This window comes from Equus quagga, chromosome 15 (assembly GCF_021613505.1).
Source record: "Equus quagga isolate Etosha38 chromosome 15, UCLA_HA_Equagga_1.0, whole genome shotgun sequence".
In the NCBI taxonomy this organism is placed as follows: Eukaryota; Metazoa; Chordata; class Mammalia; order Perissodactyla; family Equidae; genus Equus; species Equus quagga.
Genome location: NC_060281.1, coordinates 46938120 through 46950284, shown reverse-complemented (window position 1 = coordinate 46950284; position 12165 = coordinate 46938120). Strand labels below are relative to the sequence as shown.

The window sequence follows — 12165 nt, the reverse complement described above, 5'->3', positions numbered from 1 at the left end:
CATGTGGACAAGTCTTAAAACATAAGCATGCCCAAGGCAACCCATAACACAATGTCAGAACAGTAGAGATGGCTCCTGAATGGAATTTCTGCAGTCATAGACCTGATCCACCCAACTCTGAGTCACACACGATAGCCTTTGAAAAGCTAACACCCTGAGTCTCCATACTTGTGTATAATCTGTCCCTACTGGGAATAGCAGCAATGCACTCAAAGCTGCTGCATGTGTGCACTGGGAGCTGAGTAACCGAGGTAATTCTCTCTCTACAGCAGGGCCCTGATAGCAAAGCACAGAAGACGACAAACTAGGGATGGAAGGGAAGATACACCTATCATTCATACGCCTAACATGTGACTACTGAAAGATGCAGGGTCAGACAATCACAGTGGGCTATGTTCTAAGAAATGGGAGAACAAAATGGGAGGGCATAACCCTGTCTTATTTATAATCTGCATTAAACAAGGTAGACTCATATAGATCACAACCGAATAAAATACTAAGTATGCAATATAAGGCTGGACATGACATGCAGAGAATAGTTCTCATTTTTCTAAAGTAGCTACATGGAAGAGTATTCAAGATTTTAACATAATCAATAATTTTATCACATTAAACAGAGTCTCCAGTTTTCCTTCTTTTCCTCATCTCTTTTCTCACTGGAGTTAGAGTGAAAAAAAAAATGGTTAAGCTCAATATTTATGGCTTGGAATTCTTGGGCTGGCTCATTTGTGAGGGTGTTTTTCCACTTCTAAACAGGGCTGACAGCCATAGCGATTTTGATGAGTCTGGACTTGGCAGGTGGCCCAGCTCCAAATCAGGGCACCTGGACAGTGCAGGACCAGGCAGGTTCTTCACACGCACCTGAAGGGTGAGGAATGCTGAAGCTGGACAAGGTTTGAGCAAATCCCTCTCCAAACAGTGCAACTCTCAGAAACTGTCATGTAGTGACTTTAAACCTGGTTTAAGTTAAATAACCAAAGACTACAGAGTTCAGATAAAGGAACTAAAGCTTTAAGGCTTGACTTGGTGACACCAGATTTAAGTTTTAATCAACCGTAGACGTGTGCCATTAAGGGGCCTGGTAAGAGGATCCCGAGAAACTGGGCCATGAGGGTAAAGGTAGGCCACGGGGCCATTTTCCATAGTGGCATCCAAGAGCGATCAGCTTTGCAGTCCCCGGGAGAGTGACTCGCAGCACGGCACGGGTGACTCACCGGACGAACGTTTCCACCCCAGCGGCAGTGCTGGGGCCAGCCATGAGCTGGCAGTGAAACTTGGCTCCTTTTTTTGTTGTCAGATAAAGCGGCTGACTCCCGGGGAGGGGGTCAGGCACTGGTGCCCAGGATGAAAGAAGAAAATAAGCCACCTTACCTGGGAGGCTTGTCTAATAGAGAACACGCTTTGGAGTTATTCAGGAGGGTATTTTCACATAAAACAAGGGCTGAGAAAGGAAATGTTCTTCATTTCTATCTGCTCGATAGTGTTTTACACTGTCTCTCTCAGACAGAGAAGCAGGCTTGACTCAACGTTTCTTCTGGACCGTGGGGTGCACAATATTTATGGCCCTTGAGTGGAGGCTGAAACAAAGCCCAAACCAAATGCAGGCATTCAGGACTCTAGAGAACTTCTGACAGGAGGGAGAATGCTATGAGTCTGATTCCTGGCTGGGTTCCAAGCCAGAGCACGCCAATACGATTTCCTTAACACAGCCTCTTTTGGGGATGAGAGAGAAGAGAGGAGAGCCTGGGATTACTGTAGAATCCATAAAATCTTCACATATAATTGTCATTGACTGAAATCCACATTTACCACTGCTTTCAGCTCTCTCTCAGGTAGCAGGGCCTCTCTGAACCTCAGTTTCCTCATCTGTAAAATGGGGACAATAACAGTTTCTACCTGGTTGGGTGTTTTGACAATTAAATGACCTGCTGTAGGTAAAGAGACAAGCACAGAGCTTGGAACCTAGTGCTCAGAACGATACTGTATATTGTTGTAATTATTATCCACCTCTCTACATACCTCTAATTAAGTTAAATGATGTCTCTGGGTGCCAATATATACTTTAGGGAATAGATGCAGATGAAGAAAGTGTGGAAGAAGGTGGGGTTGGGTGGGATGAACAAACAGGGGAGTAGAGGTGAGAAGCATACATGCATACTTTTTTTTTTCATTTAACAATAGCTTAGCTCTTTTATTTCAGAGAAATTTTTCTTAACTGACGTCTACTTATCCAATTCTCTGGATACACCAACATTCTCTCTTCCATCTGTAAGATAGAGCGATGCATGCCCACTGCATGCTCAATCACCCCAGCTGGTAGGCTACTCTCTGGACTCCCACCAGCTGAGTTATGTTCTCACAAAGGGTCAGTTGTGTTTGCTCCTAAACTGGTTTATGTCAGTTGCCCTTCTCTGTAATTACATAATTTAATTAACAAATGTAAAAACAGAGTTGCTGATTCTGAGAAAACTAAGTTGGACACTTAGGAACAAGTTGATAAAGGTGAGTCATTAAAAGAATTCTCAAATTAGGTATGGATGAGACAACTTGTAAAAGACTGTAAAAGAAAAACCTAGGATTCTGTACTAGATTGTTTCATAAATGTCTTAAGATGGCATGCACCATTTATAATGAATATCTAACAAACTTTTCAAATAGTCAACTACTACTGCTTCTCTTAACTATAGGAAAAACTTTTATGGTTTTGATAACCCTAACAGCTAACAATTAGTGAGCATTTACTCTGGGCAAGGCACTTGCTGAGTGCTGTACACACACTTGAATAGCATAATAATGAATCAATGCAACATGGTAAAACAAATATTTTGGAACTCTGCTAAAAAATTGGTTGTATTTTGGCTACTGTCAGATTTTAGAATGTAAATTGTGATGTACAGCTAAACAACGTGAAACAGAAATCACTTCTACTTCTGAGCACAGAAAATCCCCCATCATGGGAACAGAATCAAACATGGCTGCTCTCCCCACAGCAACAGCCCACGGCTCTGAGGCACTCAGCTGTCCCCTCACAGTATAAAGCAACGCTAGCAGAACAAGAATCCAATGTACAGCCTTTCTCCTGAATTGCAGGGTATTAACAACGCCTGAAAACACATGGCTTCAGCAAATTTGAGCAACATACCATATGGTGAGAACTGTTATATAATTTCTAAGTCAATAGTTTAGAATCTCTCAGGCCAAGAAACATGTCCACATGAATCCCCAGACATGCCACCACCAGACTGATTTTTATTTTTGGCATGAAGATTTATAGAAAAATAGGTTTATGAAAAATATTCACCTACTAGGAAGAAAATTGAAACCAAGGTTATTGGAAGTCACTGTTATTTACTAACATGACACATTTTAGGCAGTGACAAAGGATGTATTGATTTATTGTTGAGAAGGCCTTAATTGCAATCAGTAGTGATTTAAGCATTTACAAAGATCTACTATCTTTTATGACACTCTCAAGTTTATCAGTACTCACTATAATAACTTTATAATCCTAAATTGTGGATCTATGTCTATGTGCATGTATATATGAGGTTGAGATAGATATAGGTTTACATAGAAATGCCAAGCTTTGCATGCCTAATTCTGCAGGTTACTTCTGTTTTTCTTTTCTTAGCCCTGGTACAAGAGTTTTTGCTTTAAATACTCAGAATTATGTGCCAGACGAGCATCTTTATGACTACCTAACTAAAAGGTAATAATAATGAGAGAGAATATATTTAAAATGTAAAATGTCTCAAAGCATGATTCAATGCAATTCAAATGGCTTAACAAACAAGGCTTTTATTTGCTCTGAAAAGTCCACTGCAACAGCTGTGTGGCCAGCATCAAATGTCTGATTCAAGTTTTATCAGAGTGCTGGAGGAGAGCTGAGATCATTCTAGGCCATATCTCCTCTTTTCACAGATGAGGAAACAGAGAGCCCCAAAGTTTAGCAGTTTGTGACAAAACCAGGTCTCATAAATACCAGCACACGCATTTGCTTTCCAAAGCACTGAGTCTACCAGCCTTACTATGCTACAATGTGACAATGATAAATATTAAGTGAGCTTTTCCTATGTGCCAGTATTGACATAAGTACTTTACATAAACAGGTCATTTAGTTCTCAAATCAACCCTGTGAGATCAGAACTATTATCATCCTTATTTAACATAGAGGAAAGAGAAGAGTAGTAAGATTCAGTAACTCACAGGACCTTACACAGATAGAAGGTGGTGTAGCCAGGATTTGAGCCAGGCAGTCCACATGTTCCACCACTCCAACCAACCCGCTGCAATGCCATTATACATACTATAGAATCATGCACTTCTAACGCAGAAAGCCTGAGAGTGGAAGCTCTTGCTATAGCTTTTAATAAATAACGCAATATAAAACACAATTGAGGATTTAACATTTTACACACTACATGAAACTTACAGCCCCGGCTTCTCTTGTCTTTCGATCCATGCACTTATCTTTCTGTCTCTCTCCCCGCTTCCCTCTGCCCCCCAAGTTTTGAGAGCTGCCTTGAGCTCTGATTCAGTATCAATGATGCCATTATTCACTGAGCCTGACAAATAGGTCCGTTTCAGGAAATACGTGCTTCCCCTTCTCCGTTTCCTCTATTTCCCATCAAAGAATGAAAGCTTCTATCTTAATGTTTCTATTCACAAGTAAGAAGGAATCCCTTTTTTCTTTTAAATGAAGAGAAAGGAAATCAAATTAGTATAGAAACCAATCAACTAGTAATTATTTACTGGTATTACTATTACTAATCTACTAGCAACGTTTTTACTGGGCAGATTATTTACAATGAATGCAAACAATCCTGAGAACAGCAAGCAAGAATTTTACTTTTTGCTAAAGTGGTCACAGTATTTGTACATTAATGGGGATATCTAAAGAATAAGAATTTTCTCTCCAAATTTTGTAAATAGACATTGCTCTAACAGCCGAGAGAACCCTATTTCAGGGCTAGCTGGAACACGGTGATTTGATATGATCACGCCAACTATAATTTAGTAAATTTTAGGCTATCAGTAGTTTAAAAATCATTTTTATCTTCTCGAATATTTCTGAACATACTACTGGCAATGAAGAACTACAGAAATCTTGAGTTTCACATTTGAATTTTATCATCTGTACTTAATAAAGTTATTTCTGGTAAAAAAAAACCAAAACACACCAAAATGTGTGTCCTATATCCAGGGTCATAAGTGATACACTGCAGAAGGCTAGGATGGTCTCTACAGGCAATAATGGGGGACATGATTCTAGAATCTTCCTTAAGCATTATTTTAACCACATCACCCCAACAGCCCCCATTTTTCACCATGTCAGTCTAAACTTCTTAGTCTGGCTTTTTAAATTTCCTATTACCTTGCCTCACTCAAAACACAAATAGGTCTCCCACTGCTCCCCCAAAGATGCACGTTATGCTCAGACCAGTGCTATCTACCATGCTTACTCCCACTTCTGCATCTGCACTTACGGAAAAGCCAAACGAAGTATCATTTATGGCACCTTCCATTAATCAGCAAGTTCAGTTACTTATTTAACCCTTACAAGCACATATGAAATAGGTATTATCATTTCCATGTTTCCCATTTTGCAGAAAAGAAATTGTAACTCAGAGAGATCAAATTATCTAAGAGAACCAAAACAGTGGTCCTGAGATTTAAACCTGAGATTTCAGAGTCCATGAGCTTTCCTTGATACCATGCTGCCTCCTCTTGTCTGGATGCCCACTCCACTGCCCTTTAGCTAAAACTATGCTAAACTTTTACGCCTAGTTTCAGTCCCACCTCCTCTATAAGCCTTCCGAGGCATCTTCAGTCTTTCCAGATTTTGCCTTTCCTTGGGTTTTCTTTAGTACTTAAAGCCTGTAAAACTCATCAGAGTTTAATTTATCTCAAAATGTTTACTGTTGTTTGTTACGCATCCTTGTGCTTTCCAATTTAGTTTTTAATTTCTCCAGGGCTTCCTAGGCTGTGCACACAGGAAGGCTTTCACGAATACTTAAGGAACTGTTCTGAGATTTTCTGGCTTCCTGGGTTATGTAAGAAGAACAAAACAGCATTGGGCTGGGACACAGAATTGGTGGTGGGCAGTCATGGAGCAGATGGTGGGGGAAGGTAGGCTGGGGCTAGATAATAAAGCACCTCAAATGTCATCCCAAGGAGGACAGATTTTGTCTCTAAGTGATGAGGAGTCCTTGAAGGTATCTGAGAGTTGCATGAGAAGAGTTCTAATTCAGGAAGACTTATCTGGCTGCATCCTGAACAACATGAATTGAACAGGCTGAGAGATGGGCTTTGGATAGCCATAGCATTTGTCCTCATTTGTTTCTGTCATGGCAGGAAATGTTTTACTTTTGGTGTTTATTTAAATCCAAAAGCACACACCCAGCACAAAAATACACACAGTGCTAACAGTCAAGACAGAGGCAGACTGTTCCAGACTCTGTAGAATTTATCATCCAAAGTCCCAAAGGACTGATAAGACGACAAAATAATTACAACCAACATTAAGAAGTATTTATTCACTTTAATAAAATACATTGCTGAAGTTGCAGGAATGATGTTTGGAAAGAGAGGCTAATTTACTCAATGTGAGCAACTGAAGGAATTTTCTTAGTTCAAGATTGTTAACTTTTGAAAAAATTATATGTCAAATAATTTCTCAACAAATTTGTTTCACGTGGCAAGGAAAAGGCTATCAATAAACAAAATTCCCTACAAGCAAGTAACTTCCTTTTGCCACCTAATCCTTTAAGACCTACATCCTCTCCATCCTCCCCTCACTGGCTTTCTTTCTTTAAAAGTAAAAGAGAAAGTCATTCAGCTGATATTCATATAAATAGAAATAAGGAGAAAACACTCATTAGCACTCTATATCTAAGAAAAGAGAGACACATTCAGATGGGAAGGAATCAAAGACTTTCTCCTGCAAAGCAAATACTTCCCTCTTGAGCTAAAACAACTGTGATAAACTCCTAGTAAAGGCTAAGATTCACCTGTGATCGCAAGTAATAAGATTAGGAGTCATTTGTGTTCAGTGGAACAGGAGTAAAATGCCTCAGGAAGGGGCTAGGAGGCACTGTTTCTCTGAGGAGTGTGCAGGGTTAGGTCATCTCAACCACTGACTGCTTTACAACACTCAGGACACAAGAGGGTCCCAGAAACGAACAGCTCCTGTGCTTTGCTTCTATAAAATGGAGCAGTGCATTCCTTTAAAGTTAGTGACAAGAAAGGCATGGCACATTAAATCCCTTCTTCATGTGATAATCACAGTACCTATCTCTTATCGCTTGAGGTGGTTCCCCATTATCGCGAATCCTTGGAACACTTCTGAACACACTAATACCCCCTTTACAGGTGAAGAAACTTAACGAGGTTGAACAAAAAACTGTCCATGGCTTCACAGCAAGTAAGTGGCTGAGCCAGATCCTGAAATCAAATCTTGTTGACTTCGAAGCCCACGTGCTAGAATTGGAAAGAATGAGTGTGAATTTTATGGGAAAAACAGAACTCCAGAATAATTAAAGAAAATAGACATGATGGAAGAAGAGGCCAGAGGCCTAACCGTCAAGTGCAGAGAGAGAGCCAACTTACCAGCATATTTTGTAGTGTTAGATTCATCCATGGACCAAAAGCAATAATCAAAGGCAAATACCTAAATAAAAGAACAAAATATTAAACTTAAAAATTAATTAACTTCTATGAGTAAATCAGACTGCAAAAAAAAATTCACTGATGAAGATGAGGATGCTTGTTACTGTCTCATTTTAAAAAACTGCCATAGGCTTGATGCTTTGTTAACCCTGAAGTTTCTTTTAGACTACATCAAAGGTTATCGTCTTGTATTAGAGTAAGTTGTATAAGAAAACTGCTATTTATCCAGAATTCAAACATGCAGACATCTTAACCAAATGTGTTTTAGTGAGAAAAAACAATGACTTGTCTCGCAAGTCCACAGTTGCAGCATCTGCTGAAACCCCGTGGCTGGATCTCCCACAGCTTCTCAAGAAACCCTCAAGTGATCGACTTTCATTTAAACCAGTTCCTTCTAACTTTCCTTGATGTTACCATTTCTAGCATAGTGGAAGCTCACACTTCCATCGTGGACTCCATTCTCTCTCCTGTTTCAACATGCAGTCTTGGACCAAACAGTGTTAATCAATCATTAATTCATTCTTGCATGCATTAATTTTCTGTATAGTTACTGAATGGCTACTATGTACAGGAATGGCTGATAATGCCTTCATAAGGATTCTCATCTAATCATTGTTTTTCATGCATATGACAACCACTCCCAATGCAGCCACCACTATCAAATGCATAGGGCAACGCCTCCCAAAATGTGTTCCAAGGTTTCATGAGATGGCCCATGAAAAAATGATTAAATCATGTTGGAAATAGCGTGCGTTTTCCTCGTTTAAGATTCTCAATACAATTCTCAATATTGAGGGCTCTGAAAAGTCCTCCAGCAAATAAACCCATTTAATTAACTTATTTCTCCAATTAATTTTCGTGAGGAGACCCTTTCTTGAGTAACATCTATTAACATGCCTTCAAACTAGTGTTTCTCAGTATACCCATTAGCAAACTCTGGCCCAGGTGACTCAGTAGGCACTTTCCTGGGCTCCTTGTTACAGTCTTTTTTCCCTTGCAGTCCAAATAGCAAATTACAAACCTCCCACAGACAGCGACCCTTTAATGTTTAATCATTTCCATGGGACTAAGCAAATAGCATGCAAGCTCTTTGACCCGGCATTTGAGAAGGGCCGTAAAGAGGCCTTTCCAGCCTATGTCCCCAACTTCCTCATGCTTCAGCTGACCTTGTCCATACCTTGGAGTTACTAGGTACCATTCCACCTCTGTCACTGTTCCCTCCATTTCCACCCTTCAAAATGTTTCATACTCCCAGTTCAGTATATTTTTCTTCCAAGAAGGATTCCTTAGTTAAATCCAAAGGAATTAGCTTTCTCTTCTCTGAACTCTCACAACACAGTTTAATCCTTTTTTGATGACTCCTATACCAATTACTCTATTTTTCACTTACCATGTATATGATCTGTGCATATGTTTTAAAGCAGGAACCATACCTAATTCATATTTGTATCCTGCAGTGTTTGTAGTGGTTGCTTTATATTTATATATTCAATGCTTGATGGCATTGAGACCTTGCAAGAAAGCAGGTACGTCCTACATCATCAAAAGACTAAGTTATGCTCTGAGTAGTTTCAGCACTACATTTTCTTCAATGCTTTTAAAACTGATTCAGGTATGCAAACAACTTACATTATCAATCTCAAATCCAAATTCAATTTTGTGACTTATACAAACATTCACTCTGGTCTTATAATAACCAAGGTTAAAATGAACAGCTATGAAACAATAGTTTCAGCCAACAGAGTGCAGAATTTTTCCTGCATTCAAGGGCTCTTCCAATGATTCGAGAGACCACACAGGCATAATCCAGTTAATCTTCCTGCCTCTGGGTAGGACTGAACTTCAACACTTCTCCTGAGAGATGAAGATCTGTCTTGTTTTTAAACATTTCCAGAAAAGGAGATTCCACAACCTCCTTTTAATGCTCAACTTTCATTCCTAGGACATTTTCCTTTCCTTTGACCTAAGTCAACTCTCCTTACTTTAAATGGTCAATAGAGGCTATTTTCCAATTTTTAAGTATCTTTATTGTTTTCTTCTAGAGTCTCAATGAATGCCTGTTAGTAGTTGCTATATACAGCGAATAATTACTTATTGGCTATATGTTGCTTTTTCATACCTACCTTATTTTTAACAGTTTGCTATTTTGCATACAAAGTTAGAAAGCTAGAGATTTACATTCACAGTAATGCTACTTGAAATAAAATTAAATGCACCCCAAATTTTGAGGGTCTACCTCTCAGTAATAATCATTCCAAGTTCTGTGCCAACTTCCATTTTTAACAAATAGTTAATAGTTTAAAGTTGGTTTTGATCATAAAAAAGAAGATAAAAAATTCTCATTTTCAGCAGTTGCTCCCTAAAATGCAGACAAACGTTAAAACCCTGCAGAGGAGAAAAGGGTCCTGCCAGTACTGGTAGATATCTCTGTTCTTTGCTTGTCTAATACCCACCTTTCCCTGAACTGAGTTATGTCTCGAATTTCAAAACCTTTGATCACTCCAGTGATGAAGTACAGGTTATTATTTTACTAAACATTTACCAGTAAGAAAGTTGAAGCCCAGAAATCTGAGGGATTTCCCTAAAAACTCAAAGCAGGTGAATAGAAAAATTCTTGTAATTTTTTTTGTTAATACAGGCTACAAATAATCCCCCCTTCTATGAAATTCTATAGCACTCTGTAGCTCCCATGGCACTAGTCCACATGTGGTCCTATCTTAGGCCTCAGTTTCTCTCGTGTGGGTCTCATCTCCACTTTGAAGGTGAATCCCTTGGGGGCAGGGACTTTGTCACATGCTCCTCATAGTGTCTGAGTCAGTACCTCATACAGAGCAACCACTGTATGTGATTTTTTTTTTCAATAAATAAACGTAATACCAGAAGAAGGAGATAGAATGCAGACAAGAAAACAGAATGGATGTGAGAACTGCTATGAATAAGTTCAATTGCAAAATATATTTTCAGATGTTTCATTACTTTCAGATGTATGTTTTGGGGGAACTGGGCTCCTTCAATGGTCAAATACAGATCCGGTCACTAGATGAGCACTGGGATCCTCTTTGGCACCATCATCCCATGGTTCGCATGGATAAACAAGTATGGCCACATCATGTATAATTTGTAGTTTGTGCAGTAATTAGAACAATTATTTGACTATTGTTAGAATAATTATTTGTTACTAAAACATTTTTAAAGATGTCTAAAATAATTTGTCTTAGGTAGTCTGATCATTTCTCTTGCAACCTTGTTTGTACTATAAATAAACTATGTACAAACTAATATCTTTCTTTTCATGGCCAACATTTAATCATAATTTAATTACAAAAGGTTTGTAACAAAGGCGAAAGTGATTTTCTTAGGTATTACAGAAGTTTTCATTTTTCAATACAAAATCCATTGACATTTCAAAAGAGAATAAAATCATCTTCTTGAGAGTTATTCCTTGGAAACTGACCACTTCAAATAAAAAATCATTTTTTCAAAGCCAGCACATTGTACTAGAGGAATATGTTATTTAAGACTTCTAACTCATTTCATTAGAATTCCTAAATGCTTATTTCATGTATTCATAATGAAGTCACTAGTATTTCAACCAGGGTGTGGGAGATGGGGAACTTCTTAATGCATACAACTGAGTAAAAAAATAAATCTAATTTGGAAACCAAGTATAAATTTCATATTTCATCAATGCCAATGTTCAATAAACATAGTGAGAACATTTTTTGTAAGGGCATCCATACCTTCTGAGATCTTTCAACTAGAAAAAGAACCAAAAGTACAGATGCTTTCCAGTTGTTTTTAAAATCTGAAAGCCATTGCCTTCCTTGTTTTCAATAAAATGTGACTCTACCTTCTCAGAATCCCACTCCTTCCTCTTAGTTTGCAACTTGTAAAACTCATACCAGCATTTAATTCCCTGCAGTTTGCTATACACATCTGCTCCACCTTCATCACTCTCTTAAAAATGTTTGCTTTGCATCTTTGTGAACCACTGAACATCTAGTAAAGTTATGCAAGCTGTTTTTAATACGGCAAACGTGTTGAGTGATATATATTCTGAAGCAAAGGAGTTCCAGGACTCAGGGCCAGGATGCAGCAGAGTCAAACACACTCATCTAAAAGCCCTATTCTCTGAAGGCATTTCAGCAAAATTCAACTTATAATTTAAAAGCAAGAAAGCAAGCATCTTCTATGTTCCTTGAAGAGCCAGAAGGCATCAGTGTTCTAAGAAATATGACTGGTAATCATATTTCTAATCCATAAAAACCAACTGTAAAGGTACTTTCAATTGCATTACTTCTGTATCCTTTCACCAATACGTTCTCAGATTGTAAAATGTTTAATCCAGAAAGCAATCAACAAATACCTATTAGCCACCTCTCTCAGATTTTGGTACTACACGGAACTCAAGTATATATTGGGCATGTTTTTTGGTCCCCTAGTCACTTATGGTCTAGTTAAAAAGACAAAATAAGAAACTATTATTTTTGAAAATTA

General features: G+C 38.5%; 1 protein-coding gene across 1 annotated transcript in view; it reads right to left on the bottom strand.

Annotated features, from left to right (window-relative positions):
• Window positions 1-12165, bottom strand: part of KIF13A (kinesin family member 13A) — a 189279-nt gene that overhangs the window by 83993 nt on the left and 93121 nt on the right. The window contains 1 exon segment of the mRNA XM_046639429.1: window positions 7609-7669. Coding sequence (XP_046495385.1) covers window positions 7609-7669 — 61 coding nt within the window.